Below are 26584 nucleotides of genomic sequence, written 5' to 3'. Positions count from 1 at the left end.
CTGCCCACTGTATTACTGTTATTATTCCCCTGCATGCTCTCACATTATTTTTAAATGGAGCGAAAGGGCTACTAGATTGGCATTTAAGAGTGAACCTCCGTGTTTTCAGTTTGATGGCAGAGGTCGACTTTGTTAAGCGTATAGACCACCGCTTTTTCCCCATTTAGCTAGGTGGACTGGAAGCTCCACAATCTCTCTCCTGTCTATTCTTGGGCGCGAGGGAGGCATGTCACCACTCACCAGGCAGCTGGGGACCATGGGAGTGTGACCCACCCTCCCCAGAGAGCCTCTGGAGGTGGAAGATGGGGAAGGGAGGAGGGTTGTACTGTACACCCTGGGATGTGACACTTCAACGGGGGATGACTGACACCCCTGAGCCTCTATCCTTCCACGTCCCTGGTACCTGGTAACTAACTCCATGGTATTGTGCCAGGAGACAGACACATCGTCATGATGAGGGAGGCCATGCGTCATCTCTTGGGCCCAGAGAGAGACAGCATCATCTCAGGGGTATCAGATATGTGTATGTGTCAGAGGGGACATACAGTAACTGACTCTAATATCCCTTACAGTGACAGCTCTGTCACTGTCGAGCTGTACTGTCATGGTGAGAGAGATATAAATGAAGGAGAGGGTTAAATTTAGATGCTATATTTTACTGTTGTGTATGTGGGTGGTTGTGATGATGACAGGGTTAATTTTGGGTAATGCAATGGTTCTTGTGATTCCCTGGTGCTGTGTTAGACAAGGACAGGAAGGAGAGGCTGAGGGGAGGGGAGATACATTAGGCTTGTTAAGTTTCCCCTTCGAGGCATAAGAGAACATTTCTCCAGCCTTTCCTGTGTACCTACCTTTTCTCTATTCCCTCCAGAGCGAAAGCCTGCAAATGCAGTAACTGCGGGGGCCTTAAAACAAGTGTGCTTTTAAATAAGCATTCAATCCATCTCCACGTTATTGTGTCAATCAGTTCCGAGGTACACGGAAATGCACTTGGACAGATGGAAGTAAATAAATATGCTGTGCATTACCATAGGAGAAGTGTGTATGTTTTTATTGTGTGTGTTTCCTTGTGTGTGTGTTTGTGTGTGTGTGTGTGTGTGTGTGTCGAGAGTCCACATGCAAAGTGCCTGTCGTCCTCTGTGCTCCTGTCTCCTGCCCTGAGACGTTGCTTTGTTCCAGATCTGTCACTTAGAGCAGTCGTCGGAGAATCCAGTCAGCTGAGAGAGGGCCATCAACACTCCCAACATCACGACCCATGTCATGTGTGTGTGTGTGTGTGTGTGTGTGTGGGGGGGGGGTGTGTGTGTGTGGAGTCTGAAGCATAGGATGCATAGGAATAAGTGAATACGAGATAAAGGGCCACGTAACGAGAGAATACTGTACATGTTTAAATGCATATGGAATGAGACTATTCTGTATTGAAGAAATGACTGTATACTATGAATGGGGAGCATGGAAACAGAGTTCCGGTGAGAGCTACAGGGATCAGACGGAAAGCATCCTGAATCCTCCTCTCCTCTCCTCTCCTCTCCTCTCCTCTCCTCTCCTCTCCTCTCCTCTCCTCTCCTCTCCTCTCCTCTCCTCTCCTCTCCTCTCCTCTCCTCTCCTCTCCTCTCCTCTCCTCTCCTCTCCAATTCTCTCCTTTCCTATACTCTCCTCTCCTCTCCTTTGCTGCTCCCTCCTTCTAGTTTTCTGCCAGGCCTGCCTCTGATTTAGAGTAGGGGTTCTCTCTGGCCCCTCTACACACACACACACACACACACACACACACACGCAGGGCCCCAGCCATACTCTGAAGCCTCGCTTTTTCTAAGCGATGGATTATTTAGATTGGCCCTGAGCCATCTACCACTCTAATTTCTGAGAGCTTGAGAGAGAGAGCTGACTGGAGTGTCACATCAAGAGGCTACGTTGACGCTTGTGATGGATGCCTTTCCCTCGTCTCCTCTGCCTGCCTGTGAGGCTCCACTCTGTTCTCTGCATTTATTTCCACCAAGTAGGAAACATCTGACTACTTATTTTTTCAAACTCCCCTGTCTTTGTCGCATATAACAAGCACTCGCCTCACCATTAAAGGCACTTGAATATATAAAGTTGGTGGTCATGAATTCCCTGCAAATATTTATCTTTAGAGTGATAGTACCAAGAACACATACAGTACGGTGGCTTCCAAACAACTTACAGTAGAGAGCTCTACTTACTGTAAGTAACACTCAGGTCCCTCCTCAATACCTTATTCAATGCTTTCTGATAGTATGTTCACAGCAATTTTATGTGTGTTGTGATGATACTATATTACATGTGTGTGGAAGGACACAGTAAACCCATGGTGAGGGTACAACAAACATTATTATCCTTCAAATAACATTCCTGAAGAAAAGCATGAAAAGAGTAATTTTTTCCAAAATTCTATTTTACGAAGGGTCTTTGGTAGAACTGTGATTTGAGCAGTGGTTGTTGCCATGGCAGTGTGTGCGTGTGTGCATTTGTGTCTGTGTGTGTGTGTGTTTGTGTGAGTAGTGGCGAGAGGTGGGGGGGAGGGGTTGTGTGACTAGGAGTGCCGGAGGGGGCTGTGATGCAGTTCGGGTCCAAACACAAGGCCTCATTAGAGTCTGGAGCCTCAGCCTTCTGCCATGGCAGCCCTGCAGGCCACATGCAACCTTTCCCAAGCAAGCAAGCAGCCTCTCTCTCTCTCTCTCTCTACTTTGATGAATTCTACTTTGATGACTTCCTGACTTTATTTAGGTCTGCAGACCCATGTGATATAAATACTGTGAATCACAGAGCCATCACCAGAAGCCAATCAGATGGAAGCAAATGAGGCATGTTTGTTGATTGCTCCTACAGGGTTTGCTTCTTCATACTGGAAGACGCTAGTAACACTTTGTGTTATTTCAGCATGCAGGGATGTTGTTTATGATACGTGCTGAATAAAGCATTATCGGTTAAGTATGTTGAGGTCATTGCATACTTTGTGTCCTGGCTCCTCAGTAACCATGAAAACACTGGCACACATGATTGCGTTGTGAGGACAATTACTTCATGTCAATGCTATAGTGACAACACTGACAGCTTTGAAACTGACATTTTCAACTTCTCATCATATCAATGATGCCAAAAACTGGTTTCATGACACACTAAACATAAACAATGTAACATGTGAGACCTGTTTCAGGAAGCTAGACGTATGTTGCACATCACTACTTCATTGGAGAGGCATTTGAAGGTAATATTACCCCCAAAAACTTTTTTTTCCAGAAATGCCTTCTGGAACATGTAAACTTTCATGTGCCTTAATAACAAACATGTATGCCATCTGTAAATACAAATTAAATTGTTAAATTACGAGACTAGTTAGTTTAGCCACGGAAAAAGCAAGGAACCTTCCCGCTAGCCATGATTGGCTGAGAAATGGATGGGCTGGACATACCGAGAGATGAGTTTGGATTGGTCTGTCAAGTAGCATGCTTCTGTCTATAACGTGAGTTGATCAGTATGTGTAGATAAGCCCTGCTACCTCAGCTTTTTTGTTAGCCTGGAGAACTGCAAAGGTGTTGCTATTGCTCTCAACAACATCGCTACCCTGAATTTAGCAGGCGTTATAGGCAGTGGGGAAAAGTTGTGACGGAGGACATTCTGCACACGGTCAGTGTGAACCGGAGTAACTTGACACAACACCAGCCAAACAAGCTGTACAAACAAAACAGAGTTAAAGGGGTTCCAGTCTGCTGTGAAGCAGTCATACATGTAGAGTACCAGTCAAATGTTTGGACACACCTACTCGTTCAAGGGTTTTTCTTTCTTTTCTTTTTAAAATATTTTCTACATTATAGAATAATAGGGAAGACATCAAAACTATGAAATAACACACACGGAATCATGTAGTAAGCAAAACAAGTGTTAAACAAATCACAAAATATGTTATATTTAAGATTCTTCAAAGTAGCCACCCTTTGCCTTGATGACAGCTTCGCACACTCATGGCATTCTCTCAATGGGTAAGATTCGAGCTACATTTTCAGATATTATACTTTCCTAATTTTGTCAGAAAGTTGTTTTCATTGCAAGTTAAAACGTACTGTTAACTAGCTAGTGAATGTGAGCTTGCTGGCACGCTAGATTACGTTATGTTATGTGTATGATTGATAGTTATAGCCTAATGTCAGCTAGCTAGATAATATTAAACCTAGTTCATCAGCTTTAGCTACTTGCAGATTCATACTACAGCATTTCATGCATTGTGGCTAGCTATGACAATCCGTTTGTCTTGCTAGTAATATGAGTGGGATTATGGTTCATTGTTTAAGCTAGCTAAATGTTTAAACAAAAGAATTCACTTGCCAGATGATTAAATTACTCAAGTTAGCCAGGTGTGTCTGGGGGTGATTACGGCCATCTATTGTATTTCATGAACATGTTTACATGTCTAGACAATAGTGACCCATCCACTTAGCTAGTTGTGTCTGGGGGGTGGTTATAGCATTTATTTCACATTTAGACAAGTGTCTGGTAGGGGTGTGCCGATATGGCCCTACTCGTATTTGTAATGGACAGTTGATAGTCGGATCGGATGATATTCGTGATCGGGAAAAAATGAAGTGTTTTTTTACATGCCTAAATAATTGTTGGCAAAATACTATACCCCCCTGCTTGTTCTCACTGCAAAAAAGCTGCAGATTAGGTCAGCGCAGGGAGGGGTGGGTGTGTATGTGTGTCTGTGTGTGTGTCCTCAACTTGCAGTGGGCAGTCAAGTTTGCTGTCACTCAGTCAGAATGCGCATTGCGTTTCATATTTTTTCCATACCCTTGCCCCACTTGTTAGATATTATGCACATTGATAGCTTGATAGCAAACGTCCTCGCTATGTGATTTATCGTAGTAGCAGGCAGCAGTAATCTAAATGATCAGACTGAAAAAAATGCAAGGAAAAGTGATCTGGTTAAATTATGAAGTGAGTGGACAGAGAACAGCTTCAGTCAATCTACAGCTTCAGTCAATCCAATCAGAGCAGCAGGATCAAAGTACAGCCCGCTCTTCTCTTTACAGGCAGACTATCCAGTTGAGTTATTTAGGCCACGCACAAGACTGACTCAAAAACAGTACAGTATAATTTAGAAATTCTATTATTGACGCATGAGAAACATGCTTGCATTTATTTTATTTTTTTTAGAAATAGGGCACACCCCTATTTTCTGGGTCAGCATCATCTAATAATTATAAAATATTTTTATCTGGACACTTTCTATTTTTGATATTGCTACTACCGTAATTTCCGGACTATAAGCCGCTACTTTCTTCCCACACTTTGAACCTTGCGATTTATACAATGACGCGGCTAATTTATGGATTTTTCCCGCTTTCACAAGATTCATGCCACCAAAAAACTGAGCACCGTCACATAATGTGACGTAAATCGAGCGCGCTCAAACTTCCCATCATTCTGATGACGGTAGTAATTTTGTCACCCTCATCATGGCAAAGACACGGAGAAATGCATATGATGCAGCTTTCAAGTTGAAGGTGATCGATCTGGCTGATGGAAAAAGAAATAGAGCTGCTGCATGGGAGCTTGGCCTTAATGAGTCGATGATAAGACGTTGGAAACAGCAGCGTGAGGAACTGACTCAGTGCAAAAAGACAACAAAAGCTTTCAGAGGGAAGAAAAGCAGATGGCCCAAAGTATTTGCAGCCACTCGACATCAGTGTAAATCGTGCATTTAAGGTGGCGCTCCTTGTTCAGTGGGAGGCTTGGATGACAAGTGGGGAGAAATCCTTCACTAAAACGGGCCGCAGGCAAATAGCATCTTATGGTCAAGTCTGCCAGTGGGTCCTGACAGCATGGAGCATTGTCAAACAATCCACTATCATCAACGGGTTTCGAAAGGCTGGACTGCTGCGTGTTGAAGGGGCAGCATGAGCTCAGCGGGGTATTTGCCTCCGGATGAAAGTGACGAGAGCAACAATGAAAACGATCCAACATTGGATGAAGCAATTCTGAGGCTATTCAACTTCAGTGGTTTCAGTGCACAGGAGGAGGAAGATAATGACCAATGACTTTCTTGGTAGGCTACTGTTTTAATTTTTGTCACAAGCCGTGTTTCGTTAAAGCCTATTTATTTTTGTTACAAGCCGTGTTTCGTTAAAGCCTATTTATTTTTGTTACAAGCCGTGTTTCGTTTAAAGGCTGTGTAAAGTTCATTTGTTTCAATGTACCGGTAGGCACCTGCGGCTTATACACATGTGCGGCTTATTTATGTACAAAATACATATTTTTTAATAATTCAGTGGGTGCGGTTTATATTCAGGTGCGCTTAATAATCCAGCAATTACGGTATGCAAATATGCAAGTAACCATTTTGCTGTAAGGTTTACACCTTCTGTATCCTGTGCATGTGACAAATAAACATAGATTTTACTTGATACAGTGTGTGTTTACCAGAGACGGTAACATTCAGAACAACATGACCTGCACCAAAGTCAGATTAGGATATAGGCCAAGGACTAGATTTAATGGTATTCCTTATTGTTTTTCCTTATTGTAGTCTACTACTTTCACCACTTGTAGTCTTGAAATCTTTGGTTGTTTGCTACTCTACCTTACTCACTCTGTTTAGCACATGGCCTCACATGTGAATACTTAAAGAGATGGGTAGGGATAAGGCTTAAGTGGTAAGAGGGTGTGAACGATGCTGAATAGGTGTAGACAAAGATTTTGCTACATAAGACCGAATCGAGGTGGTCGGTCAAAAATAGACAGCTTCATGATTTTGGATGATGATCCATATGTACTATGTAAGAAGTCCATGGATCACTGCACTTGGTTATCTGACAGCTGTCGCATACAGACAGGCTACCTCCCTGGAAGACCAGATCTGCTACAAATGAGCCCCTCTTTCTCCTAAAATGTTTAATTTTATTTTCCCAGATGCCGTCCTTTTGAAATTCAAAGTGATTCCATTATTCATGATCTCACTTATCTCATCTTAAATCATCTCTGCATTCCTACTTATTTTGTCTTATATGAGCGCACACAGGGACCGAGGTAAGCATTGGAAGTGAAGTTAGGATATAATGTATACATGTTTATACAGAGCAATAAAGGCTCTGAGTACCATAACACAACACAGATTTAACAGCTACAGCGGAGTGTTTTAATATAAAAGCTAATACTGCCACTCACTTGTGCTTATACTGCATCTCCTGTGTTAGTAGCAGGGAAAGAAAGAGACACTGCTTGATCTGATGTCGATGCATTCATCTCCGCCAGACAAAGCTGGTATTGACACAAATGCTCTTTCCTTGGACTCGTTAAATCATTGAAGACTTCTCCAATAAGAGCAGTGTCATTGAGCGACACAAAAGCAGAATCTTGTGTTCAATTGGGAAAAAGGCCTACTGTGCAACATTGGAGAGCATTCAAAAAGATAGAACGCTTGCCTTGCAGCAAGAAACATCACTACCCCTTTTTATCATTCTCAACTTTTCTCATTCACTGGGACTCAAAAAACGATGCCTTTCAGTCTTTCATTTGTGTACTCTGTTTATTGTATAAATCCTACCATCAACTATCATAATTGTGGTATATTTCAAGAGGAATCCATGTAATCTATCACAAGACATCTACTGGCCCTTTTGGGTACTTCAGATTATCACAGATGTCTGTAATTATCTTTTGCCCTCTCTCTGGCCTTATCTTTATGTAAAATAAATTAAATTATTAAATAAGATGACAAAAAAAAATATAAACCATCAACTTAGTGAATACCATTGGTGTTTAATATGAGAGTTTCAGCATGAAATATCCTTTATATTTGTTTTACACACTTATTTATTTTACTATGTCAATATATTTGTCAATGTTTTGGAGTCAAATTGGTGGCTTTTGTGGAAAAAAATGAATAGTTGGACGAGTTGCAGAGGTAATTGAAAATAATAGAATTGTTGATTAGATGCTTTTTTTCATTCATTAGGCCATTCATTTTCTCTTGAACCATATGGTCTATCTATTAGAAACTCATGGACAATATGGACACAGATAATCAAAATAATTGCGATATATAAATATATGTTTTTACATTATTCAAATATAAATTAACAAAGTTACGATAGGTTGCCATAGGTTCTATTAATTACCTCAATTACTGAAGATTCTGGTAACTTTAGTAAATTATCGGTAGCTTTGAAACCCTACCGTCAGTGCGAAGAGGAAAGAACTGATCCCAGCCAAGAAAGCTGCCAGAGCGCGTGGGGACATTGCTTATATCAGCAATGACAGGCTCATTTTCCACCCTTTCTCCCAGAAGCCTGAAGGGATGAGAGAGCCAAGCCTATGGGTTCGTAGCTTCAACCCCGCAGCACAGAAACCCACACCAATTGATTATTGGGCTGCTGAATGTGTCACGGCTTTCGTTGTGGGAAGGAGGAGCGGACCAAAATGCAGCGTAGTTGTGATTCATTTTATTTAATAAGGAAACTATACACGATTAAACTAACAAAATAACAAATGTGCGAAAACCGAAAACAGCCCTATCTGGTGCAAAACACAGAGACAGGAACAATCACCCACAAACACACAGTGAAACCCAGGCTACCTAAATATGGTTCCCAATCAGAGACAATGACTAACACCTGCCTCTGATTGAGAACCATATCAGGCCAGACATAGAAATAGACAAACAAGACATCCAACATAGAATGCCCACTCAGATCACACCCTGACCAACCAAAACATAGAAACATACAAAATAAACTATGGTCAGGGTGTGACAGTACCCCCCCAAGGTGCGGACTCCGCCGCAAAACCTAAACCTGAGGGTCTGGGTGGGCATCTGTCCGCGGTGGCGGCTCCGGTGCTGGACGTGGCCCCCACTTCACCGTAGTCCTCCCCACCTTGTCCGCTTCCGTGACCTCCTAGCCACGGCAACCCTACTAAATAACACGGGACAGAGGGGCAGCTTGGGACAGAGGGGCAGCTCGGGACAGAGGGACTCCTCAGACTCCGGCAGCAGCGCCGTACAGGCGGGAGACTCCGGCAGCAGCGCCGGACAGGCGGGAGACTCCGGCAGCAGCGGAGAGCAGGAAGGCTCTGGCAGATCCTGGCTGACTGGCGGATCTGGAAGAGTCTGGCTGACTGGCGGATCTGGAAGAATCTGGTTGACTGGCAGATCTGGAAGAGTCTGGTTGACTGGCAGATCTGGAAGAGTCTGGTTGACTGGCAGATCTGGAAGAGTCTGGTTGACTGGCAGATCTGGAAGAGTCTGGTTGACTAGCAGATCTGGAAGAGTCTGGCTGACTGGCAGATCTGGAAGAGTCTGGTTGACTGGCGGATCTGGAAGAGTCTGGCTGACTGGCGGATCTGGAAGAGTCTGGCTGACTGGCGGATCTGGAAGAGTCTGGCTGACTGGCGGATCTGGAAGAGTCTGGCTGACTGGCGGATCTGGAAGAGTCTGGCTGACTGATGGATCCTGGCTGACTGGCAGATCTGGAAGAGTCTGGCTGACTGGCGGATCTGGAAGAGTCTGGCTGACTGGCGGATCTGGAAGAGTCTGGCTGACTGGCGGATCCTGGCAGTCTGACGGCTCTGGCTGCTCCATGCTGACTGGCGGCTCTGGCTGCTCCATGCTGACTGGCGGCTCTGGCTGCTCCATGCTGACTGGCGGCTCTGGCTGCTCCATGCTGACTGGCAGCTCTGGCGGCTTCTTGCAGACTGGCATCTCTGGCTGCCCCATGCAGACTGGCAGCTCTGGCAGCTCCTTGCAGACTGGCAGCTCCTTGCAGACTGGCAGCTCTTTGCAGACTGGCAGCTCCTTGCAGACTGGTAGCTCTGGCTGCTCCATGCAGACTGGCAGCTCTGGCTGCTCCATGCAGACTGGCAGCTCTGGCTGCTCCATGCAGGATGGCAGCTCTGGCTGCTCCATGCAGGCTGGCAGCTCTGGCTGCTCCATGCAGGATGGCAGCTCTGGCGGCTCCATGCAGGCTGGCAGCTCTGGCTGCTCCATGTAGGCTGGCAGCTCTGGCTGCGCTAAACAGGCGGGAGACTCCAGCAGCGCTGTAGAGGAGGAAGACTCTGGCTGCGCTGAACAGGCGGGAGACTCCGGCAGCGCAGGAGAGGAGAAAGGCTCTGGCAGTGCTGGAGAGGCGAGAGGCTCCGGCAGCGCAGGAGAGGAGGAAGGCTCGGGCAGCGCTGAACAGGCGGGAGACTCCGGCAGTGCAGGAGAGGAGAAAGGCTCCGGTAGCGCTGGAGAGGCGAGGCGCACTGTAGGCCTGATGCGTGGTGCTGGCACTGGTGGTACTGGGCCGAGGACACGCACAGGAAGCCTGGTGCGGAGAGCTGCCACCGGAGGACTGATGTGTGGAGGTGGCACTGGATAGACCGGACCGTGCAGGCGCACTGGAGCTCTTGAGCACTGAGCCTGCCCAACCTTACCTGGCTCGATGCCCACTCTAGCCTGACCAATACGAGGAGCTGGTATGTACCGCACCGGGCTATGCACCCGCACTGGAGACACCGTGCGCTCCACAGCGTAACACGGTGCCTGCCCGGTCTCTTTAGCCCCCGGTAAGCACAGGAAGTTTGCGCAGGTCTCCTACCTGGCGTAGCCCTACTCCCTGTGAGCCCCCCAAAGAAATTTTTGGGGCTGACTCTCGGGCTTCCTTCCGCGCCGCCGTGCTTGCTTCGCCATCTCCATTCTACTATAACCCTCTTCGCACTGCTCCAGTGAATCCCAGGCGGGCTCCTGCACACTCCCTGGGTCGACCGCCCACCTGTCTATTTCCTCCCAAGTAGTGTAGTCCCGATATTGTTGCTCCTGCTGCCGCTGTTGCTTCTCCTCATACCAGCGCCTCTCAGCTCTCTCCGCCTCCAGTTCTTCTTTGGGGCGGCGATATTCTCCAGGCTGATCCCAGGGTCCTTCTCCAAACAATTCGTCCTCCCATGTCCATTCCTCCCTTTGTTGCTCCTGCCTGTTACCACGCCGCTTGGTCCTGTTGTGGTGGGTGATTCTGTCGCGGCTTTCATTGTGGGAAGGAGGAGCGGACCAAAATGCAGCGTAGTTGTGATTCATTTTATTTATCGGGCCTACACTACTTGGGAGGAAATAGACAGGTGGGCGGTCGACCCAGGGAGTGTGCCGGAGCCCGCCTGGGATTCACTGGAGCAGTGCGAAGAGGGTTATAGTAGAATGAAGATGGCGAAGCAAGCACGGCGGCGCGGAAGGAAGCCCGAGAGTCAGCCGCAAAAATTTCTTTGGGGGGCTCACAGGGAGTAGGGCTACGCCAGGTAGGAGACCTGCGCAAACTTCCTGTGCTTACCGGGGGGCTAAAGAGACCGGGCAGGCACCGTGTTATGCTGTGGAGCGCACGGTGTCTCCAGTGCGGGTGCATAGCCCGGTGCGGTACATACCAGCTCCTCCTCAAATTTTGCTCTTAATTGTAATCAGAGGGCTGATTTACAGTTGAAGTCAGAAGTTTAAATACACTTAGGTTGGAGTCATTAAAACTTTTTTTTCAACCACTCCACAAACTTTTTTGAAAACAAACTATAGTTTTGGCAAGTCGGTTAGAACATCTACTTTGTGCATGACACAAGTACATTTTCCAATAATTGTTTACAGGCATATTATTTCACTTATAATTCACTGTATCACATTTCCTTTAAAAAGCTTGGAGAATTCCAGAAAATTATGTCATGGCTTTAGAAGCTTCTGTTAGGCTAATTTATATAATTTGAGTCAATTGGAGGTGTACATATGGATGTATGTCAAGGCCTACCTTTCAACTCAGTGCCTACTTGCTTGACATCATGGGAAAATCAAAAGAAATCAACTAAGACCTCAGAAAAAAATAGTAGACCTCCACAAGTCTGGTTCATCCTTGGGATCAATTTCCAAACATCTGAAGGTACCACGTTCTGTACAAACAATAGTATGCAAGTATAAACACCATGGGACCACACAGCCATCATACTGCTCAGGAAGTAGATGCGTTCTGTCTCCTATAACTGAACGTACTTTGGTGGAAATCAATCCCAGAACAATAGCAAATGACCTTGAAGATACTGGAGGAAACAGGTACAAAAGTATCTATATCCACAGTAAAACGAGTCCTATATTGACATAACCTGAAAGGCTGTACAGTAAGGAAAAAGCCAATGCTCCAAAATGTACTTAAAAAAATCCAGACTATGGTTTGCAACTGCACATGGGGACAAAGATTGTACTTCTTGGAGAAATGTCCTCTGGTCTGATGAAACAAAAATATAACTGTTTGGCCATAATGACCATCGTTATGTATGGAGGAAAAAGGGGGAGGCATGCAAGCCGAAGAACACCATCCCAACCGTGAAGCAAGGGGGTGGCAGCATCATGTTCTGGGGGTGCTTTGCTGCAGGAGGGACTAGTGCACTTCACAAAATAGATGGCATCATGAGGTAGCAAAATTATGTGGATATATTGAAGCAACATCTCAAGACATCAGTCAGAAAGTTAATGCTTGGTCGCACATGGCTCTTCCAAATGGACAAAGTTGTGGCAAAACACCTTAAGGACAACAAAGTCAAGGTGTTGGAGTAGCCATCACAAAGCCCCTACCTCAATCCTATAGAAAATTTGTGGGCAGAACTGAAAAAGCATGTGCGAGCAAGGAGGCCTACAAACCTGATTCAGTTACACCATCTCTGTCAGGAGGAATGGGCCAAAAATCACCCAACTTTTTGTGGGAAGCTTGTGGAAGGCTACCCGAAACGTTTGACCCAAGTTAAAAATTTTAAGGCAATGTTACCATATACTAATTGAGTGTATGTAAACTTCTGACCCACTGGGAATGTGATGAAAGAAATAAAAGCTGAAATAAATAACACTCTCTACTATTTTTCAGACATATCACATTCTTAAAATAAAGTGGTGATCCTAACTGCCCTAAAACAGGGATTTTTACTAGGATTAAATGTCAGGAATTGTGAATAACTGAGTTTAAATGTATTTGGCTAAGGTGTATGTAAACCTTCGACTTCAACTGTAAATGCTATGCATGCCAGTCTCGCTTGGCTAAGAGTTGAGGAGAGACTGACTGTATCACTTCTTCTTTTTACAAGGAACATTAATGTGTTGAAAATCCCAAATGGTTTGCCTAGTCGACTTACACACAGCTCTGACACACACACACACACACACTTATCCCAACAGACATGCCACTAGGTGTCTTTTCACAGTCCCCAAATCCAGAACAAATTCAAGAAAGCGTACAGTATTATATAGAGCCCTAATTGCATGGAACTTCCTTCCATCTCATATTGCTCAAACAAACAGAAAATCAAGTTTAAAAAAAACAGAAAAAGCAACACCTCGCGGCACAACACCTTTCCCCTATTTGACCTAGAGAGTTTGTGTGTATGCATTGATATGTAGGCTACGTTTACCTTCAAAAATGTTTTTATGTAGTTTGAGCTGTTCTTGATGTCATTCTGTATTATGTTTCATGTTTTGTGTGGACTCCAGGAAGAGTACCTGCTGCTTTTGCAATAGCTAATGGGGATCCTAATAAAATACCAAAAACAACTCACTAGGCCTGTGTTTGACACTAACTAAACTGAGTGTAGGCCAGGTCTTGTGTGGCTAGGGAGACAGGCAGTGTTGTCAGTGCTGTGCTGTTGAGGAGTGCAGGGTGGCACGGGAGAGGCCAAGGAGGGTATGGGTTAACAGAGAGAGAGAATGCCAACTGCTCTGTTTGTTTGTGATGAACACTCCTCTCAGCTGGGAATTCTGCAGGGACTTGTTTTGCAAGGGAACAAAGCTGAAACCATGGTGGCATTTATCCCCCGAGGCTTTTCAAAATAATTAATCAAATGAATACTCACGACTTCTGTGGTACAGACTTGGTTGCAGGCTTGTTACCGGGAACATTGCACCGCTCTGCGAAAGAATTTCCATTTAAATGTCAGAGTGCTGGTTTTGATTAAACCCTGACCAACAGCTAGCTTATTATCAATTTAGCTTTTGTTGCAATATGTCACACAGCATAACATTTTTCCCTAAATGGACAGGGCTCCAGTTGTTGCCTGGCATAATGGCCTTCCGTCTATTAACATCATTTTAGACTGATTAAATCGAAATGTGTGTGTAGGAAAAATGTAAAGCAGACTTACTTTGTCCAGCGTATCCTGAGGGTAAGTGTTGTGACTCCTGAGCAAAGAGAGAGAGAGTGAGAGAGAAAGAAGACAGGCGTGCATCAAATACATTAGCACACACTGAGGTGATACAGGAGAACAAATGGTAGGGAAACAGCTCATCTGATGGACTTAATTGATTTTAAACTAATACAATTAGACATAGGACACACAATCATTTTTCAGAGTGTGGTGAGTTGACTACAGTAGACAGGACAATGTCTTAGTTAAAGGATGGCACCATTAAATCAGGATTTATAGACACAGGCTTATTATTAGGAATATCAGCTGGGTCAAGCTATGAGTTTCAGACCATGTCCCATTAAGACACAAATAATAGGGCTTTAGCTGCAAAATTAGGCGTTGGGGGATTTGAGGCTAGGGAACGACAGTAGAAAGGAAAGGAAGTAAAATCTAGGAGAGACACAGATGCTGGGAGTTAGAGTAGGAGAGGATGAATGGGCTGAAGGACAATGGATTATACTATAGCTAAATCACACTCTATTACAGTGCGGTTGAAGTGCTGACAGGAGTTTGTCCTTAAAAAGTCCATCCAACCGGCACATGCAGCCAGACAAATGAAGTCCTATAGCTATCTGGCCAATAGCAGAGGCTCTTTGCAAGCTCTCCTCTCTCTCTCTGGCTGGGTACCATGCTCTCTCTTTCTCACTCCCTCTCTCTCTCCTTCTCTCTCTGGTGCCATGGGTGTCTCACTGGTCCTTTACTGTGACAGAACCTGACAGGCTTTCACAAGGATGACAGCTCTGGGTCGAATTTAATACATCCACTTTTACTTGATTTGTTTTCCCTTCCGACTGACACAGGAATCACGTGATTACTGCTTACCAAACAACTAAGTGACAGTGGGAAATTACCCTCTTGACTAGGACAGTAGACATTCAGAATGCATACATCTCTATCATTATGATAATTGTATTAACTAGTGTCAGTATTACTAGTACTTATAACATAGTTGAAGTACTATTAGTAGTAGTATTGCTGTGCTTGTCAATTAACAGTACAGTGTAGGCCTTACTATTGAACTCACCTTGGAGGGAATAGGGAACTTGGTCTGCTCAGCTTTGCCTGGAGTGTGGATGGCAGTCAGGGGGGGAGGCCAGGAGTGGGTCATCTCCTGCAGGGCAGACAGGATTCAAATCAGACATATGACACACACACGCGCACACACACACACACACACACACACACACACACACACACACACACACACACACACACACACACACACACACACACACACACACACACACACACACACACACACACATCCCACCTCGGGCATGTCGCTGAAGCTAAACAGAGTTGGTCCTGGTCAGTGGATGGGAGACTAGATGCTGCTGGAAGTGATGTAGGGTGGCCAGTAGGAGGCACTCTTTCCTCTTGTCTAAAAATAATATTCCAAAGCCCCAGGGCAGTGATTGGGGACATTGCCCTGTGTAGGGTGGCGTATTTAAGATGGGATGTTAAACGGGTGTCCTGACTGTCTGTGTTCACTAAAGATCCCATTGCACTTATTGTAAGAGTAGGGGTGTTAACCTCTTCAAACTCCCCATCCCGGTGTCCTGTCTAAATTCCCAATCTGGCACACCATCATGGCCACATTATCATCCTCAGCTTCCAATTGGGTCATTCCTCTCCCCTGTAACTATTCCCCAGGTTGTAACTGTAAATGAGAATGATGCTCGTCGGATTGGGCAGAGCTCGAAAACATCAACAGCATTATCCCGGTTACCCTACCCCAACAGATCCACAAATGATGCAATCTCAATCGCACTCCACACTGCACTTAATCACCTGGACAAAAGGAACACCTATTTGAGAATGCTGTTCATTGACTACAGCTCAGCGTTCAACACCATAGTGCCCACAAAGCTCATCGCTAAGGACCCTGGGACTAAACACCTCCCTCTGAAACTGAATCATGGACTTCCTGACGGACTGCCCCAAGGTGGTGAGGGTAAGGGCACTTCAGGGGTGTGTGCTTTATCCCCCCCCCCTGTACTCCCTGTTCACCCACGACTGCATGGCCAAACACAACTCCAACACCATCATTAAGATTACTATTGACACAACAGTGGTAGGCCTGATCACCGACAATGATGAGACCTGGCAGTGTGGTGGCAGGACAACAACCTCTCCCTCAATGTGAGCAAGACAAAGGAGCTGATCATCGACTACAGGAAAAGGTGGGCCGAATAGGCCCTCATTAAACTTCTTAGAGATAGGGGGCAGCATTTCTACTTTTGGGTAAATAGCGTGCACAATTTCAACTTCCTGCTACTCATGCCAGGAATATATTATATGCATATGACTAGTAGGTGTGGATAGAAAACACTCTGAAGTTTCTAAAACTGGTTCAATCATGTCTGTGACTATAACAGAACTTTTGTAGCAGGCAAAACCCCAAGGAAAAACTGTTCAGAATAAAACATTTTTTTTCCTCTGACAGTTCCCTCAGTTGTCTTTGCCAAGGGAAATTAGCGGCGATTTTACAGTTCCTATGACTTCCACAGGATGTCACCAGTCTTTGGAATTGGGTTGAAGTTAATCATTGGTGAAACGAAGAAGAGGCACATCCTGGAACAACGTTACACTGTTGAGAGTTACGCAAGAGGGAAAAAGGAGCATGTTTTGTTTACTTTCTCTATTGAATACAGTTTGCCCCGTCTACAATTTGATTGATTATTAACGTTTAAAAATACCTAAAGTTGTATTACAAAAGTAGTTTGAAATATTTTGGCAATGTTTTGTAGTGACGTTGTGTTTTGGAAAGCTGTTTTTTTCCGGATCAAACCTGCTTTATAAATGGACATTTTGGGTATACATGGACGGAATTTATCGAAAAAAAAGGACCAATTGTGATGTTTATGGGACATATTAGAGTGCCAACAAAGAAGCTCGTCAAAGGTAATGCATGTTTTATATTTTATTTCAGCGTTTTGTGTAGCGCCGGCTACGCTAATTCTTTTGTTTACAACTCATTCAGGTGGTTCAGGGGGGGTGTATGCTATCAGATAATAGCTTCTCAGGCTTTCGCCGAAAAGCATTTTTAAAATCTGACATGTTGGCTGGATTCACAATGAGTGTAGCTTTAATTGAGTACCCTGCATGTGTGATTTAATGAAAGTTTGAGTTTTATCACGTTTTATTTGAATTTGGCGCTATGCATTTCCCGAGGCTATTGGCCACTCTCTGTCCCGAACGTACTAGACGACCAGTTCTTATAGCCCTTAGCCGTACCCTTATCCTACTCCTCCTCTGCTCCTCTGGTGATGTAGAGGTTAATCCAGGCCCTGCAGGGCTTAGCTCCACTCCCATTCCCTCTCATTTGTTGACTTCTGTAACTGTAAAAGCATCGATTCCATGCATGTTAACATTAGAAGCCTCCTCCCTAAGGTTGATTTATTCACTGCTTTAGCACACTCTGCCAACCCTGATGTCCTAGCTGTGTCTGAATCCTGGCTTAGGAAGGCCATCAAAACCACAGAAATTTCCATCCCTAACATTTTCCGACAAGATAAAACTGGTCTCAACCTTTAAGACTCATCTCTTCAGTGGGTCATATGATTGAGTGTAGTCTGGCCCAGGAGTGGGAAGGTGAACGGAAAGGCTCTGGAGCAATGAACCGCCCTTGCTGTCTCTGCCTGGCCGGTTCCCCTCTTTCCACTGGGATTCTCTGCCTCTAACCCTATTACAGGGGCTGAGTCACTGGCTTACTGGGGCTCTCTCATACCGTCCCTGGGAGGGGTGCGTCACCTGAGTGGGTTGAGTCACTGATGTGATCATTCTGTCTGGGTTGGCACCCCACTTGGGTTGTGATGTGGCGGAGATCTTTGTGGGCTATACTCAGCCTTGTCTCAGGATGGTAAGTTGGTGGTTGAAGATATCCCTCTAGTGGTGTGGGGGCTGTGCTTTGGCAAAGTGGATGGGGTTATATCCTTCCTGTTTGTCCCTGTCCGGGGGTGTCCTCGGATGGGGCCACAGTGTCTCCTGACCCCTCCTGTCTCAGCCTCCAGTATTTATGCTGCAGTAGTTTATGTGTCGGGGGGCTAGGGTCAGTTTGTTATATCTGGAGTACTTCTCCTGTCCTATTCGGTGTCCTGTGTGAATTTAAGTGTGCTCTCTCTAATTCTCTCTTTCTCTCTTTCTTTCTCTCTCTTGGAAGACCTGAGCCTTAGGACCATGCCTCAGGACTACCTGACATGATGACTCCTTGCTGTCCCCAGTCCACCTGGCCGTGCTGCTGCTCCAGTTTCAACTGTTCTGCCTTATTATTATTGGACCATGCTGGTCATTTATGAACATTTGAACATCTTGGCCATGTTCTGTTATAATCTCCACCCGGCACAGTGGAGAAACCCGGCTGGGTTTCTGTACAGCACTTTGAGATATCAGCTGATGTACGAAGGGCTATATAAATAAATTTGATTGGATTTGATTTCATTTCATTCTGTCTTACTATCCAGGTCTGTGCCCAAACAATTCGAGCTTCTACTTTTAAAAATCCACCTTTCCAGAAACAAGTCTCTCACCGTTGCCATTTGTTATAGACCACCTTCTGCCCCCAGCTGTACCCTGGACACCATATGTGAATTGATTGCCCCCCATCTATCTTCAGAGCTCGTGCTGTTAGGTGACCTAAACTGGGACATGCTTAACACCCCAGCCATCCTACAATATAAGCTTGATACCCTCAATCTCACACACATTATCAATGAACCTACCAGGTACAACCCCAAATCCGTAAACACAGGCACCCTCATAGATATCATCCTAACCAACCTGCCCTTCAAATACACCTCTGCTGTCTTCAACCAGGATCTCAGTGATCACTGCCTCATTGCTTGCATCCGTAATGGGTCTGTGGTCAAACGACCACCCCTCACCACTGTCAAATGCTTCCTAAAACACTTCAGCGATCAGACCTTCCTAATCGACCTGGCCCGGGTATCCTGGAAGGATATTGACCTCATTCCGTCAGTAGAAGATGCCTGGTTATTCTTTTAGTGCTTTCCTCACAATCTTAAATAAGCATGACCCATTTAAAAAATGTAGAACCAGGAACAGATATAGCCCGTGGTTCACTCCAGACCTGACTGCCCTTGACCAGCACAAAAACATCCTGTGGCATTTGGCATTAGCATCAAATAGCCCCCACGAATTGCAACTTTTCAGGGAAGATAGGAGCCAATATACACAGGCAGTTAGGAAAGCAAAAGCTAGCTTTTTCAAACAGAAATTTGCATCCTGAAGCACAAATTCCAAAAAGTTTTTGGACATTGTAAAGTCCATGGAGAATAAGAGCACCTCCTCCCAGCTGCCCACTGCACTGAAGCTCGGAAACATTGCCGATAAATCCAGCATAATTGAGAATTTCAATAAGCATTTATCTACGGCTGGCCATCCTTTCCACCTAGCCACCCCTACTCTGGTCAACATCCCCCACAGCAACTTGCCCAAGCCTCCCCCATTTCTCCTTCACCCAAATCCAGATAGCTGATGTTCTGAAAGAGCTGCAAAATCTGAACCTCTGGCAGTCTCTATGGGGTGCCACGGGGTTCAATTCTCGGTCTGACTTTTTTCTCTGTATACATCAATGATGTTGCTCTTGCAGCTGGTGATTCTCTGATCCACCCATACGCAGACGACACCATTCTGTATACTTCTGACCCTTCAATGCCATACAACTCTCCTTCAGTGGCCTCCAACTGCTCTTAAATGCAAGTAAAACTAAATGCATGCTCTTCAACCGATCGCTGCCCGCACCTGCCCGCCTGTCCAGCATCACTACTCTGGACGGTTCTAACTTAGAATATGTGGACAACTACAAATACCTAGGTGTCTGGTTGGACTAAACTCTCCTTACAGACTCACATTAACCTCTCTTGGGTAGGGGGCATTATTTTCACCTCCGGATGAAAAACGTGCACAAAGTAAACTGCCTGTTACTCAGGTCCAGAAGCTAGGATATGCATATAATTGGTAGATGTGGGTAGAAAGCACTCTAAAGTTTCTAAAACTAAAAAACAATGTCTGTGAGTATAACAGAACTGATATGGCAGGTGAAGCCCCGAGGACAAACCATCCAGGGAAGATAAAAAAATTGAGGTCATAGGATTTTCCAATTGTTTTCTATGGGATACCCTATTTATGAGGAACCTGGTTCTAGTTCCTATGACTTCCACTCGATGTCGACAGTCTTTAGAAATTGTTCGATGTTTTTATTTGGAGAAATTAAGAAGTAGTGCTATTCATTGTAAGTGTCACTCCAGGTGGACTCCACTGTTTTGGTGCGCGGGAACTGGAGCGTGCTTCACACTGTTTTCATCCGTTATTAGAAACAGTTTATTCCATCTTAAATTTAATCGATTATTTACATTTTAGGGTACTTAAGGTTGGATTAGGAACGTTGTTTGAAATGTTTGGACCAAGTAACATATTAGATACTTTGTAGGCATGTTGGGTGAGATGAAACCGGTGTATTTCTGAATCAAATACTCCAAATAAATTGAAATTTTTGGGACATAAAGAAGGACATTATCGAACAAAAGGACCATTTGTGATGTTTCTGGGACATTTTGGAGTACCAACAGAAGAATATCTTCAAAGGTAAGGCATTCATTATATCACTATTTCTGACTTTTGTGGGCATCTGCCTGGTTGAAATATGATTTTCATGCGTTTGTATGCGGGGCGCTGTCCTCAGATAATCGGATGGTGTGCAGTCGCCGTAAAGCCTTTTTGAAATCTTACACAGCGGCTGGATTAACAAGAAGTTAAGCTTTATTTTGACGTATAACACATATATTTTCAAGAATGTTAAAAATTTGAATATGGTATTTTTGAATTTCGTGCTCTGTAATTTCACTGGATGTTGGCCAGGTGGGATGCTACTGTTCCACCTGCCCATAAGAGGTTAAACATCTCCAATCCAAAATTAAATCTAGAATCGGCTCCCTATTTTGCAACAAAGCATTGTTCACTCATGTTGACAAACATACACGCGTAAAACTGACTATCCTACCGATCCTTGACTTCAGCGATGTAATTTACAAGATAGCCTCCAACACTCTACTCAGCAAATTGTATGCAGTCTATCACAGGGCCATCTGTTTTGTCACCAAAGCCCCACCACTGCGACATGTATGCTCTCGTTGGCAGACCCTCGCTTCATATTCGTCGCCTGGCTCCAGGTCATCTATAAGTATTTGCTAGGTAAAGCCCCACCTTATCTTAGTTCACTGGTCACCATAGCAGCACAGTAGCACACGCTCCAGCAGGTATATTTCACTGGTCACCCCCGTAGCATTTGGCCACCTTTCCTTCCAGTTCTCTGCTGACAAAGACTTGAATGAATTGCAAAAATCACTGAAGCTGGAGACACATATCTCCATCACTAACGTTAAGCCCCAGCAGTCCGAGCAGCTCACAGATCACTGCACCTGTACATAGCCCATCTGTAAATAGCCCATCCAACTCATCCCCATACTGTTATATATTATTATTATTGTTTTCTTATTTGCACCCCAGTATCTCTACTTGCACATTTGTCTTTTGCACATCTATCACTCTAGTGTTTAATTGCTAAATTGTAATTATTTCGCCAAGATGGCCTATTTATTGTCTACCTCCCTTATCTTACCTCATTTGCACACACTGTATATAAACCTTTTCTCTATTGTGTTATTGGCTGTACATTTGTTTATTCCATGTGTAAATCTGTGTTGTTGTTCGTGTCGCACTGCTTTGCTTTATCTTGGCCAGGTCGCAGTTGTAAATGAGAACTTGAGAAATAGGTGAAATAAAAACAAATAAAAATATAGCCTCGACCTTGTTACTTTGTGAAATTCATTTTTTACTTTAGTTTATTTGTATATATTTTCTTAACTCTTTCTTGAACTCTACTGCTGGGTACGGGCTTGTAAGTAAGCATTTCACGGTACCTGTTGTATTTGCCGCATGTGACAAATAAAGTTTGATTTGAAACCCACACAATAAATAAAAGTAGGAAATAAGAACACGAGAAAGTAAGATGCTATATATATATATATATATATATATATATATATATATATATATATATATATATATATATATATATATATATATATACAGATTAATTCAAGTGAAGAGTTGATTGGCTAGCGTTGTTAAAAAAGTATGCTACTTTGTATCTTGTTAACATTTTGTTGAGAAGGTTTTTGTGAAAGCCTTTTCTACTACCAGAAGACGGTCAGGCCTATCATTAGCATCACTATATTTTCCCTGTTTCTTAATTGTTTGAAACATGGACAATTAACTTCATATAATGAGGCATATCTTACCTTGCTTCAAAGTAGCCTATAGACAAAATCCCACCGTAGAAACGTGGAAGCAATTGTTTTATAAAGACATCCTCATATGTGTTTTCCTGTTCTATTGGTTTTCTTAAAAATGTATTTAATTGTCTAGCAGACAAAACCATTACCTTAGTCATATTAGCAACCTATGATGATTTTTGCATGTTTAGATCTCCTCTATTTCTAATGGATATTTCCATCTCTGTACATGAAACTGCTTGTACAGTCGTGGCCAAAAGTTTTGAGAATGACACACATATACATTTTCACAAAGTCAGCTGCCTCAGTTTGTATGATGGCAATTTGCATATACTCAAGGAATGTTATGAAGATGAATTGCAATGAATTGCAAAGTCCCGCTTTGCCATGCAAATTAACTGAATCCCCAAAAACATTTCCACTGCATTTCAGCCCTGCCGCAAAAGGACAGACTGACATCATGTCAGTGATTCTCTCGTTAACAGGTGTGAGTGTTGACGAGGACAAGGCTGGAGATCACTCTGTCATGCTGATTGAGTTCGAATAACAGACTGGAAGCTTCAAAAGGAGGGTGGTGCTTAGAATCATTGTTCTTCCTCTGTCAGCCATGGTCACCTGCAAGGAAACATGTGCCGTCATCATTGCTTTGCATAAAAATAGCCTCACAGGCAAGGATATTGCTGCCAGTAAGATTGCACCTAAATCAACCATTTATCGGATCATCAAGAACTTCAAGGAGAGTGGTTCAATTGTTGTGAAGAAGGCTTCAGGGTGCCCAAGAAAGTCCAGCAAGCGCCAGGACTGTCTCCTAAAGTTTATTCAGCTGCGGGACCGGGGCACCACCAGTACAGAGCTTGCTCAGGAACGGCAGCAGGCAGGTGTGAGTGCATCTGCATGCACATTGAGGCAAAGACTTTTGGAGGATGGCCTGGTGTCAAGAAGGGCAGCAAAGAAGCCACTTCTCTCCAGGTAAAACATCAGGGACAGACTGATATACTGCAAAAGGTACAGGGATTGGAATGATGAGGACTGGGGTAAAGTCATTTTCTCTGATGAATCCCCTTTCCGATTATTTGGGTCATCCGGAAAAAAAGCTTGTCCGGAGAAGACAAGGTGAGCGCTACCATCAGTCCTGTGTCATGCCAACAGTAAAGCATCCTGAGAACATTCATGTATGGGGTTGCTTCTCAGCCAAGGGAGTGGGCTCACTCACAATTTTGCCTCAGAACACAGCCATAAATAGAGCATCTTCTCCCAACCATCCAGGAACAGTTTGGTGACGAACAATGCCATTTACAGCATGATGGAGCACCTTGCCATAAGGAAAAAGTGATAACTAAGTGGATTAGGGAACAACATCTTGGGTCCATGGCCAGGAAACTCCCCAGACCTTAATCCCATTGAGAACTTGTGGTCAATCCTCAAGAGGCGGGTGGACAAACAAAAACCCACAAGTTCTGACAAACTCCAAGCATTGATTATGCAAGAATGGGCTGCCATCAGTCAGGATGTGGCCCAGAAGTTAATTGACTGCATGCCAGGGCGGATTGCAGAGGTCTTGAAAAAGAAGGGTCAACACTGCAAATATTGGCCCTATGCATCAACTTCAAGTAATTGTCAATAAAAGCCTTTGACACTTATGAAATGCTTGTAATTATACTTCAGCATTCCATAGTAACATCTGACAAAAAATATCTAAAGACACTGAAGTAGCAAACTTTGTGAAAATTAATATTTGTGTCATTCTCAAAACTTTTGGCCACGACTGTTTGTGCGGTTCCCATTTTAGAACAGTGTTTCCCCGCAAATTGCATTTTGGAACAGGTGTGCGTAGGCCTACCACCGTGTGCACATTGCTGTGCCTAAAATGTGAAGAAATCATAGTCTATCAACATTTTAACATTAACATTCTGATCAGCCTTATTAATTGGTATGGTGTATACCTCCACTACACTACTTTGATACCCATTGTGGGGATTAAGAAGTGAATATACTCAATGCCCACTGAAAAATAAGTGGGTATACGGTGTATACCTGCGTATACTCTCCACTACACTATTGTGTGTGTGTGTGACAGAAGCAGAGAGAGATAGGTTGTGAGCTTGCAGAGGGTGTCGTCTTTCAGTGAGCATATGAGTGAGTATGCCCAAGATCACAGCTTGACACACACACTGCATGCATACTGTACATACACACACACATCAGTTGAGCTTTCTCCTAATTGATTAAATGCAGTCCATACATTCTGTCTCACAAAACACTTAAGTTAACATGATTGCACAATCTGATTTAGGTCTGTTTTGAACTTGGGAGGGTCAAATGAAAATCAACACCTCTGCCTTCACCTGTCAGACTAAACTTTATCCCGAATATAGATACTCACGTTTCAGAGTTGCACAATGTGTCAATTAAATATTGTGATCTAGAGTATCAAATTAAAACCATGTACTTGGATATCACTATGAAGATCAAGACAACATAAGCAATTGGTTTTCGCTGTGTGGTAGAACGCATTTGTCACAGTAGCAGTTATCAAACCCACTATCCATGTCTGGAAGTAAATCTCACATACTTAGAAATGTCACTAAGTTATCCTTATTCCCCCCCCCCCCCCCCCCCCCCAACAACACCAATATTACTGCCTTCTGCGAAACACACGATCCCATTAATTTGTGTGAGATGCATTTAGGGCAGTGGGGAGCTGGCTGTTCACTCGCGAGGCTTTGAGTTGCAAATGAAATGTATTAAAAGCAGGCCGAGCATGGCTCCCAAACCAAACAGGGCTATCGAAATACAGCAGAGCAAGGGTCACCAACTGTTTAGTCTTGCACCCCTGTGACGACAGGACAGACCATCGGTTAAAATCTGTGTGTGTTTAAATAAATAAACACTGGAACACTATTCTCAGCCGACCATCTTCTAAAACGCTTTGGTCTAGGGATGAATTGTTTTGTCTTTCTCTAAATCTCGGAGGTACAGAGGCAAGAAAATGTATATGAACCCCTTTGGAATTACCTGGATTTCTGCATAAATTGGTAATCAAATTTAATCTGATCTTTATCTAAGTCACAACAATAGACAAACATAGTATGCTTAAACTAATAACACACTAATTATTGTATTTTTGTTGTTTATACTGAATACATCATTTAAACATTCACATTGTAGGTTGGAAAAAGTATGTGAACCCCTAGGCTAATGACTTCTCCAAAAGCTAATTGGAGTCAGGAGTCAGCTACCCTGGGGTCATATCAACGAGATGAGATTAGAGATGTTGGTTAGAGCTTCCTTGCCAGATAAAAAACACTCGCAAAATTTGAGTTTGCTATTCACAAGAAGCACTGCCTGACGTGAACCACGCCTCGAACAAAAGAGATCTCAGAAGACCTAAAATTAAGAATTGTTGACTTGCATAAAGCTGGAAAGGGTTACAAAACTATATCTAAAAGCCTTGATGTTAATCAGTTCACAGCAAGACAGATGGAGAGGGTTCAGCACTGTTGACCATCCTACAAATATGACTGCAAGAGCACAGTGCAGAATGTTCAATGAGGTTAAGAATAATCCTATAGTGTCAGCTAAAGACTTACAGAAATCTCTGGAACGTGTTAACATCTCTGTTGACGCGTCTACGATATGTAAAACACTAAACAAGAATGGTGTTCATGGGAGGACATCACGAAAGAAGCCACTGCTGTCCAAAAAAAACATTGCTGCACTTCTGAAGTTTGCAAAAGTGCACCTGGATGTTCCACAGTGCTACTGGCAAAATATTCTGTGGACAGATGAAACTACAGTGGAGTTGTTTGGAAGGAACACAACACTATGTGTGGAGAAAAAAAGACACAGCACACCAACATCAAAACCTCATCCCAACTATAAAGTATGGTGGAGGGAGCATCATGGTTTGGGGCTGCTTTGCTGTCTCAGGGCCTGGACAGCTTGCTATCATTGACAGAAAAATGAATTCCCAAGTTTATCAAGACATTTTGCAGGAGAAAGTTAAGCTATCTACCAATTGAAGCTCAGCAGAGGTTGGATGATGCAACAGGACAACGACCCAAAACACAGAAGTAAAGCAACAA

The 26584-nt window shown here is 44.0% G+C and overlaps 1 protein-coding gene across 1 annotated transcript in view; it reads right to left on the bottom strand.

Annotated features, from left to right (window-relative positions):
- LOC135526168 (AF4/FMR2 family member 2-like) overlaps window positions 1-26584 on the bottom strand; it is a 178621-nt gene that overhangs the window by 68699 nt on the left and 83338 nt on the right. Inside the window, exons 6-8 of the mRNA XM_064954305.1 lie at window positions 15209-15295; window positions 14140-14176; window positions 13852-13906 (exon numbers count right to left, since the gene is read on the bottom strand). Of these exons, the coding sequence (XP_064810377.1) occupies window positions 13852-13906; window positions 14140-14176; window positions 15209-15295 (179 nt within the window). The remainder of the gene's footprint in view (window positions 1-13851; window positions 13907-14139; window positions 14177-15208; window positions 15296-26584) is intronic.

Source organism: Oncorhynchus masou, chromosome 32 (genome assembly GCF_036934945.1).
Source record: "Oncorhynchus masou masou isolate Uvic2021 chromosome 32, UVic_Omas_1.1, whole genome shotgun sequence".
NCBI classification, from domain to species: domain Eukaryota; kingdom Metazoa; phylum Chordata; class Actinopteri; order Salmoniformes; family Salmonidae; genus Oncorhynchus; species Oncorhynchus masou.
This window is presented reverse-complemented; position numbering and strand designations above follow the sequence as displayed.